At 42.8% G+C, this 15,838-nt stretch overlaps 2 protein-coding genes and 2 long non-coding RNA genes across 7 annotated transcripts; 2 read left to right on the top strand and 2 right to left on the bottom strand.

The window, feature by feature from the left end:
* Positions 1-2,539: 2,539 nt before the first annotated feature.
* Positions 2,540-5,236, bottom strand: LOC131107192 (uncharacterized). Its single transcript, XR_009120220.2, has 2 exons — positions 4,822-5,236; positions 2,540-3,760 (listed from the first exon to the last, which is right to left on the bottom strand). It is a non-coding gene; the product is annotated as an uncharacterized LOC131107192 (long non-coding RNA).
* Positions 5,237-6,028: 792 nt separating this feature from the next.
* cmtr1 (cap methyltransferase 1) lies at positions 6,029-14,179 on the top strand. 4 transcript variants are annotated; one of them, XM_058057527.2, is made up of 24 exons: positions 6,029-6,228; positions 6,849-6,947; positions 7,037-7,185; positions 7,294-7,452; positions 7,531-7,623; positions 7,720-7,791; positions 8,178-8,272; positions 8,542-8,614; positions 8,699-8,897; positions 8,973-9,091; positions 9,161-9,257; positions 9,381-9,513; positions 9,674-9,853; positions 10,592-10,648; positions 10,733-10,790; positions 10,861-10,929; positions 11,006-11,137; positions 11,610-11,735; positions 11,841-11,932; positions 12,500-12,568; positions 12,987-13,034; positions 13,137-13,249; positions 13,331-13,439; positions 13,565-14,179. In XM_058057527.2, exons 2-24 carry the CDS (start codon positions 6,854-6,856, stop codon positions 13,722-13,724), a joined length of 2,496 nt encoding a protein of 831 aa, XP_057913510.2. In that variant the 5' UTR covers positions 6,029-6,228; positions 6,849-6,853; the 3' UTR covers positions 13,725-14,179. The 4 variants fall into 4 exon arrangements, with proteins under 4 accessions (XP_057913510.2, XP_057913509.2, XP_057913511.2 ...); XM_058057526.2 differs by having other exon boundaries at positions 6,846-6,947; XM_058057528.2 differs by lacking the exon at positions 6,029-6,228 and adding an exon at positions 6,249-6,385 and having other exon boundaries at positions 6,846-6,947.
* LOC131107461 (uncharacterized) lies at positions 7,521-15,521 on the bottom strand. Its single transcript, XR_009120259.2, has 3 exons — positions 15,297-15,521; positions 15,097-15,222; positions 7,521-9,043 (listed from the first exon to the last, which is right to left on the bottom strand). It is a non-coding gene; the product is annotated as an uncharacterized LOC131107461 (long non-coding RNA).
* hebp2 (heme binding protein 2) lies at positions 14,286-15,778 on the top strand. Its single transcript, XM_058057530.2, has 4 exons — positions 14,286-14,555; positions 14,700-14,835; positions 15,308-15,488; positions 15,559-15,778. Exons 1-4 carry the CDS (start codon positions 14,424-14,426, stop codon positions 15,743-15,745), a joined length of 636 nt encoding a protein of 211 aa, XP_057913513.2. The 5' UTR covers positions 14,286-14,423; the 3' UTR covers positions 15,746-15,778.
* The last annotated feature ends 60 nt before the right edge of the window (positions 15,779-15,838 follow it).

Genomic DNA, 15,838 nt, shown 5'->3' with positions numbered 1-15,838 from the left:
GTCATGATCTCCTGCACACGAGAGCTATTTTAATGAGCTCAGGACAGCTGAGCTCTTCCTGTTTTAGGAGGAAGAATTTGCTGAGTCACTAAAGACAGTTGTACACACGTAATGAAGGACACAATTTACTTTACTGATGAAGCAGTATTGACCAGAATATTAATCTTAATTGCAATAAAAATATCAATTTCTTAGCTGATGATTCTAACCTGGAACCTTTTTCATTCATTCATTCATTTTCTAATGCTTTTCCTCACGAAGGTCGTGGGGGTGCTGGAGCCTATCCCAGCTGTCTTCGGGCGAGAGGCGGGGTACACCCCATACTGGTCGCCAGCCAATCACAGGGCACATATAGACAAACAACCATTCACACTCACATTCATACCTATGGACAATTTTATTCATTCATTCATTCATTTTCTACCGCTTTTTCCTCACGAGGGTCGCGGGGGTGCTGGAGCCTATCCCAGCTGTCTTATGGGCGAGAGGTGGGGTACACCCTGGACTGGTCGCCAGCCAATCACAGGGCACATATAGACAAACAACCATTCACACTCACATTCATACCTATGGACAATTTGGAGTCGCCAATTAACCTAGCATGTTTTTGGAATGTGGGAGGAAACCGGAGTACCCGGAGAAAACCCACGCATGCAGAGAACATGAAACTCCACACAGAGATGGCAGAGGGTGGAATTGAACCCTGGTCTCCTAGCTGTGAGGTCTGCGCGCTAACCACTCGACCACCGTGCCGCCCCGGAACCTTTTTACGTGACAAAAAAAACATTATTCAGAGAGGCCTGGGGCCGCTGTATCACATTTTCATTTCACGTTGATGCCATTCATCAGGTTACGATTGGCCGCGCCTTTTTTGGAGACCTTGCGGACATGTCCTCGCTCCTTCTCACCTGTCTTTGCTTCGTGCAGACATTTGGTTCTTTGTTGTCGGGCCTGAGAGTGACGGTAATAAGAGCCTTCTCCCGAAACAGCGGCACAATGGACCCCTGTGAGAGTCGGAGAGACCCCGAGTCGTCTTCCTCCTGGAGGCTGGGAACTTGATCAATATAAAAAGGTGTTCTGCAAACACAATCACGGTGCTACAGTTGTTAGGGTCGCCAAGTTTATTTTCATGTTAAGCTCCCAGACTGGCACAAAATCCCCCCCCCCAAAGACCGGGAAAGATTTGGCTGTGTTCCCAAGCGGCTTAGATTCATAACTGGGTCAGTGCAGAGCCATACACCTGACACATGTAATACTATAGAAATAAGAAGAAGCATAATTAAAGATAATAAAACAACAAAACGGCTGCAGTGCGGACCAGCTAGGAGACCAGAGTTCAATTCCACCCTCGGCCATCTCTGTGTGGAGTTTGCATGTTCTCCACGTGCATGCGTGGGTTTTCTCCGGGTACTCCGGTTTCTTCCCACATTCCAAAAACATGCTAGGTTAATTGGCGACTCCAAATTGTCCATAGGTATGAATGTGAGTGTGAATGGTTGTTTGTCTATATGTGCCCTGTGATTGGCTGGCGACCAGTTCAGGGTGTACCCCGCCTCTCGCCCAAAGACAGCTGGGATAGGCTCCAGCCTATCACCCTCACCCTTGTGAGGATTAGCGGTGGAAAATGAATGAATGAAAGAATGAATGAATAGCTGTGTCTTGAGTCATTTCCAGTGGCTAATAAATCTATATGCTATGCAAGCTGCACACTGACTACTCTAAAGTAGCCTATATCACTATAGTGTTGTCCTTGAACAAAATATACCGTAGTTCCCTCCTTTTTGCAGGGGTTAAGCCTGCTTGGTCGATAAAATAACTAGCACTAATGACTAAAGGAGAGAAGCAAACGCATTATAAGTGGAGGTCATGCGTTCCAAAAGCCATGTGATGCATGTTGTGTTCATGTTTGCACTAGTTAAGTGTGACTTCCTCAATGATTTAATAGAAGAAATCAACAGCAAGGCTGCAGGGTGCGGTTTCATACTATTATTTATTCATTTAAATACAGTCAGTACAGCTGTGGTGTACACTGCTATTATGTTTTGCTTATGGTGATGGTATTGTGCAAAGGTGCAAATCTTAAGGTTGTTTTGACTGAACAGAAATAAAATTTGTATTCTTTTTTTTGTGTACATTTGCTTCCCGATACAGAATGAAGACTGAAATATCTTACATTTCTTATCTGCCTTGAAAAATACAATGTGTAGACACAGCTTATCATAAGAGTACAGTACAATCATACCAAAAACACCACAGGGACATTTTGGTCTCAGCTGTATCCAAATCACAGCAACACAATATAAATGAGTTGAAATATTCAATTCATGCTGTTAAAATCCTTCTTAAAAGTGCCACAATTTCAAGTTTAGGTTAACAGGTGATGCTGTTGCAAAAAAAAGCTTGTTACAAGTGGTTCCTTTCGTCATTTTTTTATGTTTTAGTATTGTAGAAATGTCTTAATTGTGCCTATTCTCCTGGCCGTGTCAACAATATCGCGCCGCCATTTTAACATTTTAAGGGCATATTATTGAAAAGTGTGCTTTTTATCAAGCAATGTGGATTGTGGGCGATTACTGTTTTAATTTGTTTTAACAATTAATTACTGTTTTAAGATTGCTCTGTGAAATTTCCAGGTAACTGCCTTTGTTTTTGCACAAAATGTCTTCACAGAACAAAATCGGTGGTTAGATAGCCACAGAATCTAAACAAAAACAATCACAACATTGATTTTTTTTTTTTTTTTGCTGCGTCACAAGCAGCGCTTGTCTCCATTTCAGGGTCAGTGACCCTTAACACATGTAATCTGCTCTAAAAAAAAATGTTTCCTAAGAGGATCTGTAAGGGACGGTGGTATCACTTCGCTCGCACTGACCTCCTTTCTTGCTAATCTCTCGCTTCTGCACTCAAACTGCAATTTTGATAGCGCCAGGATGCCATCTTTACTGCTAATTTACGTTCTTTGTCTCTGATACATTCACATGCTGTCAAAGTTATAGAAAGCCTCCAAGAGGACACAACAAATGACAAACAATTCCAACTCATTTGACTACGTTCATCTGGTGTGACACTTGTGTGCAACTGGGTGAGATCCAGTACGCCCAGTCCAGCTCACAGTGGAAACTGGTAGCATCTCCTGTCACTTTCTACTAATCTCATTCAGCTTCAAAGTGATATGTACAACATAATGTGCAGGTTCTGTGTATAAATAAAGTGCAAAGTAGCCGCTAAGACAAAACATGTGCAATTTTGCATTGAGGGGAAAATGATGTAGTGACACAACTGATCCAGCAGATGCCGCTGTGGTTAAAAAACATGAAGTGTATATGTGCGTAATGTTGCTTTCTTGTTGTATGGGGCAGCAAGTTCCCACTGCCACGGTGTTTTTAATTGGGCTCCACCACAAATTCTGCCGAGCAACAAAGGTTAACAATCACATGTGCCTAAACGTTTTATAACAAGTACCACCTATCACACCAAGTACCACAGCAGGCAATCAGAAAAAGTGCCAATAAAACACAACGCCATACTGGCCTAAAGGTGACAACTTTGACTCAAAAATCTAACCGACATTACTGCCATCGTCTGCGGGTGTCCCGGGTCGTCCGTCTTATCTGAAGAGGCGACTGGCCGGCTTGTAGTGCAGCGTCAGTTGGCGGGAGCTGTATCCGGACATGCCGACCCCCATGAATCCCAGCAGGAAAGCCAGGCGAGGCATCACGGGGCCCTCCCGGCTCTGCAGCACCGTCTGGGCCGCCTGAGTCTGAAAGAGAGAGCGAGGGGTCATCAAAAAACGACGTGTCCTCACTACAACAACCACCTCGAGCTTCCATCATCACTTGACCAAGACACTCTCCTCCTAGTTGTGGCCACTGTAGTTATGGTCGATAAACGCTCTTCTTTTCCATCCTATTTATTTTTCTGTTTTTTACAAATGAGCAATTGTGTTTACAAAGATTTAGGTTTACAGAGATTTGGAATTCTGAGCCAATCCAAGATGTACCCTCAAGTCAGATATAGATTCAGTCAATATATTCAATGATATTATTAATTATGATGCTGGACAGTGGAAACACTGAATTTGAATGCCTCATAAGTAATACATTTTTGGAAAAACAGATTTCAAAATCTTGAATCTTGTTAGATCTTGTAAGACTCAATTATCTATCTGTTTTCTTGTTTTTTTCTTAGTTTTTTGTGACACCACAGCAAAATGTGATGACAGCCATAGAACAGGAAATTTAACTTACGACATACGACATAGGAAAGTGTCTGGTTATTAAACACAATATGAGCAATTGATTATTTTTTTACAGTACCCGCTATCCCAAATACATTCATACACTACTATGGACAAGTATAAGATATACATTATCATATACTGTACTATAGCACATATAGCCATGATTAATTTGCAATACTTATCCCTCAAAGCTCTACAGAAACTACAATTCCACAAACAATTGCAGCAGTTAAGACACACTTGAAAAAGGCATAAAACATTTCACAGTCATATAGTTATGCAGGTATTTGGGGAAATATTTTTAAAGGCAAGGGGTCGGCAGTGTAGTAATTATTTTACAGTATTTCAGTTGTATTCAATTTGGTGCTTGAAAATTCTGAATGTCATTTCTATAAATAATTTGGGGCTAATTTCAAAATACGGTATAGGGTGCACAAAGGTCAGCTATGTGAACCGTTACACTAGCCAAGGCAGAATGAGCCTTCACCTTATATTATCCTCAACATAGGGGCATCTATGTGCAAATTCAATACAAGCTACTTCTGCTGCTGCAAGACCAACCATCAGCCAATGTTACGCACCTGGAGGTATCTAATGTATCCAGGGGTCAATCGAGGGATGCGGAAAAACATTTTTGTCTTCTTCTTGTCTTCACACAAGCCCTCAGGACTCCGCCTGGCAACACCAAGAGCCTCTGGTGACGCTCCCTTGGTGCTTCTCCAGTTTTTGGAGGTCTCCTGTGTCCAAAAGACACACTCTCCTCACTCCCTTTTTGCAGATAACCTGCCCATGTGATGAAGCTGGTCCCTATATATATATATATATATATACCCTTGTCGCCGTTGCGTAAGCCAGTCACATGCATTTGACTGATCGACTCTCCGTGTGTGTGTGTGTGTGCATTGGTGTCAGCAGAGGATTAGCTGAGCCTCTGGAGATGTGCTGGATTAATGCACATGGAGGAGATGGTACACAGGAGCCACCAATTAAATGGGATAAACAAAGAAAGCAAAGCGTTGACGTCTACACAGACTCGGGACATTACATTGGAGGCCAGCGGTTGAAAAGGAGAGTTTCACTGTGTTGTAAAAATGATAGAAAGAGCAGTGCTGCCAAAGAAGAACATACAGCCGTAAAAATGCGGGAGCTTGCGCATTTTATTATATGCTGCTCAATGTTTTTCGTTGTCAAAGCAATAATTTTACATGTTCTTTATAGTTGCACCAGTGAAAACCCTTGTAATGTTTTGACAGACAGCTCAGGATTGCTGAACTTGTATGCCAAGGAAGGATTAATCCAATCCAGAGCACATGCAACATCTAATCGCTTAACTGCAAAGACTAGAGTGTGGCTAAAAACTGAAGCAACTGTTATTCTTAGGAGGAATAAAACACAGTTTTTTATTTTTAATTGTGATGTCAAAATCTCCAATGCACTAACCTCTCCCTCCATATTGGTGCCACCACAACACTTCTTGACATTATAAAATAGTGGAAGAACACACTAATATTAATGGAAGGGCTTGAATGTGGGAAATGTCAACTAGTAGGATGCAACAAATTGGGATATACAAAAAAAGAGACATCTATTTTGATAGTAGTTTCTGACATATATACACTGAAATTCCATTATTAAAAGGGGAATACATGTTTCTGTTGTGAAGTCAAAAGTGGAAATAAAATATAACCTAGAAATGATAGATTAATATAAAACTCGTTTAAATTTTGTTTTGGTTTTAAAATGCAGGCAGGGTTGTCTGTTGTCCTTTCTGACGTCATATTCGAGCGTCCTACACTATACACATGCGCCCTCAATAGGACAAGGACCCAAAGGGATGTGTTGAAAAAAAATACTTAGAATTCTTATATGGAACTTTGGCCAATGTAGCCGAAATTATTAACAAAAGTTGCATTTGTTCCTCTATTTCACTCCGGAATTTTGGAGTTTGCGGTCTATCCTTGAGGAGGGAAGGTGACACCTTTGAGCCGGTAAAGACTAAATGGCTATGCTAGGTGGCGCACAGCTAAAGCTACGCAGTTTCGTTTCGTTGGAAACCAGAGAAGAAAAAACCCGAATCATTTAATCTGAGGAGCCGATTCAGTTTATTTTCAAATATCATTATATTTGCCACACGTAGTTTGTACAGTAAGTGTATTATCAACTTTTTTATTACCGAGTAAAGTCATGCCATTGCTGTTGTTTGTTACCCATTACTATACACATATAAAGTTAAAGTTGCATAATAGACAACAAAGTATGTACTGCTACATGAAGGTCTTTAGTGTGACTTGCGTGTCTGTATTCTTTACTAAATTGAAGATGTGAAAGTACTGCCTGTGAATGAATGATGAAACCTGCTCGAATGAGAGGCAAAACGTCTTCTAAGACAACCTTAACAGTTCAGTTGGGATGGATTCAATTCCCCGAGAACTCAAAAGTATTATTTATAACACAGTGGGATAATAATTTAACCAAAAGAAAAAGCTAATCAGTTTCAGTCATGTAAACGTGTTTTGTGTTGTTTTCAGCACACAAAAGTTACTTATAGTACATAGTTATGCTGTAAACCTGTTTGACATGTGATTTCAAGTTGTGTGTTCTCCAGCAGCAATAATGAAGAGAAGAATCGACACCGCACCTTTGCAGGCTGCGAAGAGGAAGCATGACGACAGCAGCTCAGATGAAGAGTCAAGATTGTCCAGACAAGGTAGATCGCCTATCCTTGGTATTCTACTTATCAAGATACAAGTCCAAACCATGATTTTTCTCACGGTGGTTCATGTCATCCTTTTCCAGACACTAGCCAAAATGACACTCTCAGCGACCAGGATGAACCTCGAGCCACATTCTCCATGCCTTCCATATCTGTCGACAACCAGGACCCAGAATGCACCACACAGAGCCCCACATTCTCCATGTACAACAGCGCGTCAAAGAACATGATGGTAACGTTGCAAATGTCACACTAACACAAGATACTGTATATACTGTATACTATGATTCTTGGTGTCTGGAGAAATGACATAACTTGGTAAATGACTTAACTCTCACAGGCCAAGATGGGCTTCTGTGTGGGCGAGGGTCTTGGGAAGTTTGGTCAGGGCCGCAAGGAGATAGTGGAGGCGTCAACCCAGAGAGGACGGCGGGGTCTCGGGTTTAAGCTGCAGGGTTTCCAGGGGACGCTCAATGTGGACTGGCGAGATGAACCTGAGGTGTGTGTTCACGTATGATTATTATTAGTATACCTTCTCTCTAATAAATTCTGTACCATTAAATGTGTTTGTCTACAGCCCAGTGCCACAGAAAAGGTCGACTGGTTCCCAGAATGCACTACTGAAATTCCAGATGCAGATGAATTGAGGGACTGGATGATTGTGGGCCCAGTAAGTAGTTACTAAATACATAAATACATCGTATTACTTTATCATTGTTGGTATTCTCCATCTGAACTGCATTTCCCTCTTTTTTTTTTTTTACAGAACAAAATGAAGATTGAGGATGAGACTGAGTTTTGCACTAAGGACCTCCTGCACACTCTTCTACTGTGCAAGGTGGGTTCACATTAAGGCTTTTCTTACTCAAAGATCTCCTGCAATGTTTTTTCAGGGTTATACCAATACCAACAATACCAATTTTTCGTAGTCAGTGAGGCTGTTAGCCGATACTGATTTGCAGTAAAAGTGAAAATATTGGTGGAAGAATTATGAATAATACACTCTCCCAACTGTTAACGTACTTTAAGTCAAATGATGATGCTTATTCCATGCAATACAATTTATGAGAGGATTATGTATAGTAGTGTGACCAGATATTTACCAGGTAATTACCATAGTGTGCCATTAGGGCTTATGCAGTTATGCAAGGTTTACAAACACGAGTAAAATACAATGACGCATCCCTTCTGACAAAGTGTCATTTATTGCTGCTACTAAAACAGTCAGCGTTTGACGTCCTGGAGGGTGAGGAGATGAGGAGGGCACGTACTCGTTCGAACCCCTACGAAACAATCCGAGGAGGAATCTTTCTCAACAGGTGAGTCTCTCTCACTCTCTTCATTTACTTTCATGTAGAACCTGGGTTCCCAAAGTGGGGTGCGCGTACCTCCAACGATGCACCAAAATGAAAAACAATTGGTGACTAACAATCACAATTACGAGTGCGCCTGAACGCCTCACGGTGCAAGGAGAACTGTGAACTGAGGGGGATCCTGACAAGAACAGAGCACAAAAGAGACAGAGCATGAACTTCAAAAAGGTACTGTAGGATGCTGACAAGTCGTATTCCATGTGTTTTGTGTCCAGAGCAGCAATGAAAATGGCCAACATTGACCACTGCTTTGATTACATGTTCACCAACCCAAAGAATTCAGAAGGGGTGAGTGTGCAGAACGAAATAACGCCACGTTTGTCTCTCTCAAGGTGGCACCAAGACAAACTTTCCACCCTCTCTCCCATGTAGACGCCTCTGATCAATAAGTCCGAGTACAAGCTTTTGTACTTCGGTGACGTGTGCGCAGGGCCCGGCGGCTTTTCTGAGTACATCCTATGGAAGAGACGCTGGCACGCCAAAGGCTTTGGCATGACGTTGAGAGGACCCTGTGACTTCAAACTGGAGGATTTCTTCGCCGCCCCCAGCGAGTTGTTTGAGCCCTACTATGGTACCAACCCCCTCCATAATGCAGGCACGGCTTCTATGACCTATGACTATGACCTTTGACCTCCTCGTGTCCCAGGCGAAGGAGGCGTGGACGGCGACGGCGACATCACACGGCCAGAAAACGTGACGGCCTTCAGGAACTTTGTGCTGGACAGTACAGAGAGAAGAGGGTTACACTTCCTTATGGCGGACGGGGTGAGTGCGCGTTCTTCAATGCAGCCACTTCCTGCTTAGATGACCGACTATGATTTTCTGTGACAACAGGGTTTCAGCGTGGATGGCCAGGAGAACCTTCAGGAGATCTTGAGCAAACAGTTACTGCTCTGCCAGTTCCTCACCGCTCTCTCCACACTAAGGATAGGTCAGTTGCGAGCGGTCATCTACATAATCTAATTATGTATTATGATTTCGAGCTGAACTGCTTGGTTGAAACATTACTTTTGAGTTACAGCAGATTAGAACTGATCCTCTTTCTCCTTTCCAGGTGGACATTTTGTCTGCAAGACCTTTGACCTCTTCACTCCTTTCAGCGTGGGTTTGGTCTACTTGCTGTACCTCTGCTTTGACCGGATCTCGCTCTTCAAACCTGTGACCAGTCGGCCTGCCAACTCAGAGAGGTGGGGCTGCTGGTGGTTGTCTTTATTAAGTTGGTGGCCTTCGTGATGTCTATGTCTGTGTTACTTACACTGGGTCAAAATAATCCTGTACATACAGCCTCAGATATATACATGCGTCTTTTACAAAGATTGATGAAGAGTGCGGGAAATATGCTGGCAGGTACGTGGTATGCCGAGGTTTAAAGCCTGGCTCAGACGCCGTCAGGGAGTACATGTTCAAAGTCAACCTGAAACTCCAGCAGCTGAAGAACACCGACACGGATGTGACTGCCGTGGTTCCCCTGAGCATCATCAAGGAGGATACAGACTTCTACCACTTCATGGTCAATTCCAATGAGAGGTACACCTGTCTTACTTCACTGTTCATGGTTTATGTAATAATAATAATACATTTTATTTGTATAGCGCTTTTCAAAATACTCAAAGACACTTTACAGAAGAATGGAGTGGAATAAAGCAAGTAAACAGAATAGAAGACACACCAAAATACAACATTCATTGGTTAATACACAGTTAAAACATGAGTAAAAGCGGGGCGGGGCACATTGTACATTGTTTATCGTGGTTAATTGGTTCCAAGCCCGACCACGGTAAGTGAAATTCCACAAAGTAGGATTGAATATTAACTTAAAAAAAAACATAAATACGTCTTTGGTAGTGAATGACTATTTTCATAGTTAGAGCATAGGAAATCACCGCCATGAAATAACACCCCTACAGTCACTTTTATATTCCTATTCTTTGTTTACACCACATTGCACAGGCTACGGGATGGCTGCAGGGACATAAGAAGCGGCCGCCACCAGCATAGCAATCTACTCGTTAGCCTTCGCAATATGTGTGTTAAATAAGTGTTTAAGTAAGAAGATAAAAAACGCATCGCATCACAATCATGTGAGGCGAACTTCATACAATGTGAAGGTAATGTAAAAATGCCTAGTGATCAGAATACTGCATATAACTTGTCCTTCAGTATATATGGACTAATAATAGGAAATTGTTTTCAAAAACTGAGATAGAATGAGGGATGACATGTCAATGTTTCAACAAAATTCACATTTGCCGACTGTTTCCATAGCTTGTGTGCAGTCCAGATCAAGGCTTTGGCCAAGATCCACGCCTTTGTTAACAATCCGTGAGTAGCTTTTTCTGGCCTCGATCTACTGCTACGTGTGTCTGTTTGGGTTTTGTGTGAAACGGATTGTGTTGGCACCTGCAGGGAGCTCACGGAGATGAGGCAAGCCTTCATCCGCAAGGAATGTCTCAAGCTTTGGGGGGTGAGTCAGCACATTTACTTTGCTCTATTAATTGTAGTCCCACTCTTTAATACATCATGTCTGTTCTCAGGTGCCCGACGAGGCCAGGGTCGCTCCGGCTTTCTGTGACCCAAAGTCCAAATTCTACGAGCTGATGAAGGTTTGTAAATGTGTTATTAAGCTGTAAGGTGACATTTAACATCTTATTAGTTTCAATTGTGTTTGTTTGGCTTCAGAATAACGCAGCAAATGTGTTCAAGAACACGACGATGCCACTCAACTCCAGCACTCTTTGTAGGCTGTCTCATATAATGGACCACTGCTGCATTGTGGGAGGTGGCGAGCAGCTCTTTCTTCTAGCGCTCGGGGTGAGTCTGGAGAAACACTACCAGTGATGCCAGCCTTCAAGTTAACACTAGGCCTGTCAAATGATTACAATTTGTAATCAAATGTTAGTTTGCAGTTTTCAAATTAATTATTCACGATTAATCAACATTTGCAACAAAGTGTGAAATATGTTTTTTTTGTTGTTATTTTTACTGTATTTTATGCACAGAAAGATAAATGACAGGACTTCAAGTACACGTCAATCATGTTATGAGCAATGTGGGGCTGCGTTCAAAGACACCACTTGATTTAAGTTGAATGAGTGTCGTCTAGTTTCTGGGGTTTCCGAGCCCGATTAAATGCAGCAAATTGTACTTTTAATACTGGCTTTAGATGCTTAGCTCATTTCAAGTTCATTATTTGGTTCGGGATCTTCATTCTCTGAATGAATGTGACACCAAGATCATCATCAGTCTGTTTAAATGTGTTTTGTAACCCCGTTTCCTCACGCAGAAGTCCCAGATTTACACATGGGATTGTAAAATGCCGTTACGCTGGAAGAAGCTGGAGAATTTCAAGCTGGAGCTTCCCAGAGATACCCTCCTGACTGTGGAGGTCGTCCAGGAGCTGAAAGGCGAGGTGAGCGTGCCTCGCTTTTTGCTCTGTTGAATGACAACGTTGATGTCAGAAGGTTGAAATATTCCTGCTGAGCTCTTGAACTTATGGCCCCGCCCCCGTCCACAGGGAAAAGCGCAGCGGCGAATTAACGCCGTGCACGTGATGGATGCCATTGTACTCAACGGCACCGACGTCAGAGATCAGGACTTCAAGCGTCGGTATGAAACGCATCCTTGCATTGGGGCCAATCAGAATAAGTCAAGGCTGAAGTTAGATTTGTGGAAAAATGTTCTAAAGTCGGCTGCATGGCAATTGAGTGGCTAGCGTGTAGGCCACACAGTTAGGAGACCCGAGTTCGATTCCACCCTCGGCCATCTCAGTGTGTCTATATGTGCCCTGTGATTGGTTGGAGACTCCCCCCTTGCGACCCTCGTGAGGATAAGCAGTAGAAAATGAATGAATGAATGATTTGGTCCATCGCAACGTTTAGCATCAAAAAGAGCCGTTTGAATTAAAATCCACTTGGAGTCAAAAAACTTATTTCACCGCTAAATTGAAGGTACATATTTAGCTTCCTTAAATGTCTTGTCACGTTCCTTTTCTGTCTTTCGCTTCGTCCTGGCGGAGTGACAAGCCACACATGTTGCCGGTCATGTTTCTTAAGCCACCACTTTTTTTTTTAATCTGCATTTTACGGCTTTATTCTCATACAAAATGTGATATTATTCTATACTTCTTTCTTATAAACGCTCAACTAATCGTGAAGCGTCTCCCTTTCCTGGTAGGATCCAGTTGGTGGAGATGTTTGTGAAGGCGGTGGCGAAACCCAGCAGACCTGACATGAACCCCATTAGGTGAGTTTTTTTGAAGGTGTCTAAAGAGAGAAAAACATTTAGCATGAGGGTGCTAACAATGGACGTCACGGGAACACATTTATTTCGACTATAATCGGTTTCGTGACGTGAGGCGCTGTGTCACTATGCAACAAAAATAGTTCTTTGTGTTATGATTTTGATTTATATACAGGTCAGTTATGTAAATGGTACATTGTTTGGCGTTCTTTGGGGGGGGTTAAAGAACCCTTTATTGTTGAAATAGGTGTTTTAGCTCACATGTAATGTTAGCATGGTTTCTCTTTAGAGCGCACAGAAAAGAGGAAGATGTGTGCGCATGTTTCCCATAAAGATTGTGGATGATGGGCAAAATTCCCCCCAAAATTGCAGATTTCTACTTTATTATGTATTTATGAATTGATTGTCTGCGTCCACACAGAGTGAAGGAGGTGTATAGACTGGCGGAAATGGAGAAGATCTTTGTCAGGTAAGATGAATCCACAGCCCTTAAAATAAGAGTTTTGTTTCTGTTTGAAGCCTTGGCAGATATCTATGCCCTGATCATTTTTTCTTTTTTTTTTTTAATCAGACTGGAAATGAAAGTAACAAAGAGTTCAGGCGGAGTCCCGCGTCTTTCATACACCGGCCGAGACGACCGCCACTTCCTCCCCACCGGCATTTACATCATCAAGACTGTTAGAAGTGCGTTTCGGCTGAGTCAGTGTGTGTCATGCGCCAATCAACATACGCGTACTCAGTTGTGCTTCTGCCGCCATCTTTCAGGTCCGTGGACGATGGCGTTCAGCAAAACCACCAAAAAGGAGTACTACTATAATTGTGAAACGCGGAAAGCTGAGTATGTCCCACCAGCTAACGCAGTGGCCCACTTCGAGTATGTACCATCCTCATGTTACTATAATAAACATTTGATGTTTGCAATATTTTGGACAGTGATCATCAAAATTGCGGCGGCAAAACCTCAAAAAGTATTTGTCATTTTGTTTCCGTCCTCTTCAGCACCTGCCAAGCTAATCGTCTCTTCTGGGCGTGGGAGGACGGCGTCATTGTGCACGATTCTCAGACACGGGTGGACCCGGAGAAGCTCTCCAAAGATGACATTCTCCGCTTCATAAACCAGAATCGCCAGTCACTGACCGCCTCCACTTACGACTTTTAGTTTTTACACATTGAGCGCTAACTTTGAGAGGACACAGGCCTTTAAGCGATGGCTTTTTTTTTTTTTTGTGGCTCCCTTGAGGGAAAACTGTGACAGTTTGGTGTCTCTAACTGGAGGATTTTCATGCCAGCATTGTCTGTTTTTAATTGTTTCCTGCCAATGCTTATGTCTGAGGGTATCTTCTACTATTGGTTCAATAATGCTTGATGGAAACCGTCGAAAAACTATGCATCTTAACAATGAAATAATCATAAGGAAACCAGTCGTAGATGTAGCAGCTTTTCCCTGTCAATTCTGTCAGTCCTACGTCTTGGAAGTAGTTTTCTTTTTTTTATATTTTTCCTCCATTTACTCATCATTTCTGCCTAGTGTAACTTCAGCGTTATGCTTCTTTTTCTTCTTGTAAATGCTAGCTAACTAAAAAGAATAAATAAAGCCAGTCGGAACTCGCTATATTCACGTGACAGGAAGTTATTAATCGGCAAAACGGGGTGGTGTACTCAACCAATCGGAGCGCGTTGTGGATTCACGTGATCTGAATGTTACAAAAACAAAGGCGGAGGCAACAACATGCAAGTGCGGAGAGCGTTATGTCATTTTATGTCATTCTGCTAACATTCGCTACTTTCAGGCTACGACACGAATTTACCTGTTAATACTCAAATCATTCTTATTCCGTATTTAGGCTATTCGTGGTGAATGTTGTCGACGTTTACTCGTGATTTGAACACTGCAGCAGTTATGTTTAAAACTATTAAACAAGCGCTTTTCTCCACCGGACTACAGTACCCAGCAGTCACAGAACCCAAAGACGACGGGTGCGAGACGAAGGTAAACGTTTAAATGTAGTTTCTAGCATTAATTCAATCATATTGGACATCCAGCTGTAATAAACACATGGCAAAAAAGTCATTTTGTGAGGTCGATTGAACTTACGTGTAACTCTGTGTGTGTGTGTGTGTGTGTGCACTGCAGGCTACTGACTATGAGATCCGCACCTACAAGCCCACCAAGTGGGTCAGCACTACAACCAGCGGCATGAATCTAGATGAAGCCTTGGGGGCGGGCTTCCGGAAACTTTTCAAGTATATACAAGGCAACAATGTCAACAGTAGGTTTTCAACAGCAACACAAATATCAATCCACTACGGTGCTTTTTATATCTATGAAACACATCAAGCTAACACTGTGCTCGTTGGTAAAATATTCAGCAGTTCAGGGCTAAACAAGCATTAAAGATACAACAAACAGACAACATGAAATGAAGGTAACACAACAAAAATGTCAGCCAATGACAACACTAGCTACTCAGTCAGGCAATAATAAATGAACAAGTTCATAGCGGAAATTGAGAAAGGTGTCAGCATCTTACCGCAAAGTTGTTTAATCCATCAGCACTCACTGGGAATATGGCCACGAGCTTCCCAACGATACCTGTACCTAGACCACGACTTCCGCTTCCGGACATAAACTTCATGGCATTTCCCGCTGTGTCTGGCTTCGTTAAATAGAAAAGTTTGGTGTACCACGTGGTCATGGTTTTTGATGCTGAAACGGAAGAGTGTGTTTCACCTTTTTATCAGAGGTCAAAGTGGAGATGACGGCCCCCGTGACGTGTCGCGTGAACCCCGGAGATGGCCCCACGTGCGAGTCCCACTTCACTGTGTCCTTCTACATCCCTGAGGAGCATCAGGACAATCCTCCAGAACCGAGCGATCCGGATGTGTTCGTGGAGAACAGGAAGGAGTTCACAGCGTATATCAGGTGAGGAACAATCACCTCCAAATCTCAATAGCTCCTACATTTTACCTCTCATTTGACCTTTTGGGACCAGAACCTACGGGGGGTTCTCCGATGAGAATCTCAAACAGGAGGAGCTCCTTAAGCTTGTGGAGAGCCTGCAGAGGGACGGAGTTCCGTTTGTGGACACGCCGTACTACACGGCGGGCTACGACAGCCCCTTTAAACTCGTCAATCGCAGGAACGAGGTGTGGATTCTAAAGCAAAAATACGAACCCTAAATGCCATTAAAATCCATTTACACCTGCTTTTAATCACGCCCACTGTAGTTGTAGTTTGTGTGATGAACTCATTTGCCCACAGGGGGGCAGCAT

Source organism: Doryrhamphus excisus, linkage group LG19 (genome assembly GCF_037039965.1).
Source record: "Doryrhamphus excisus strain RoL-2023G ecotype Guam linkage group LG19, RoL_Dexc_Guam_v1.1, whole genome shotgun sequence".
In the NCBI taxonomy this organism is placed as follows: Eukaryota; Metazoa; Chordata; class Actinopteri; order Syngnathiformes; family Syngnathidae; genus Doryrhamphus; species Doryrhamphus excisus.
This window is presented reverse-complemented; position numbering and strand designations above follow the sequence as displayed.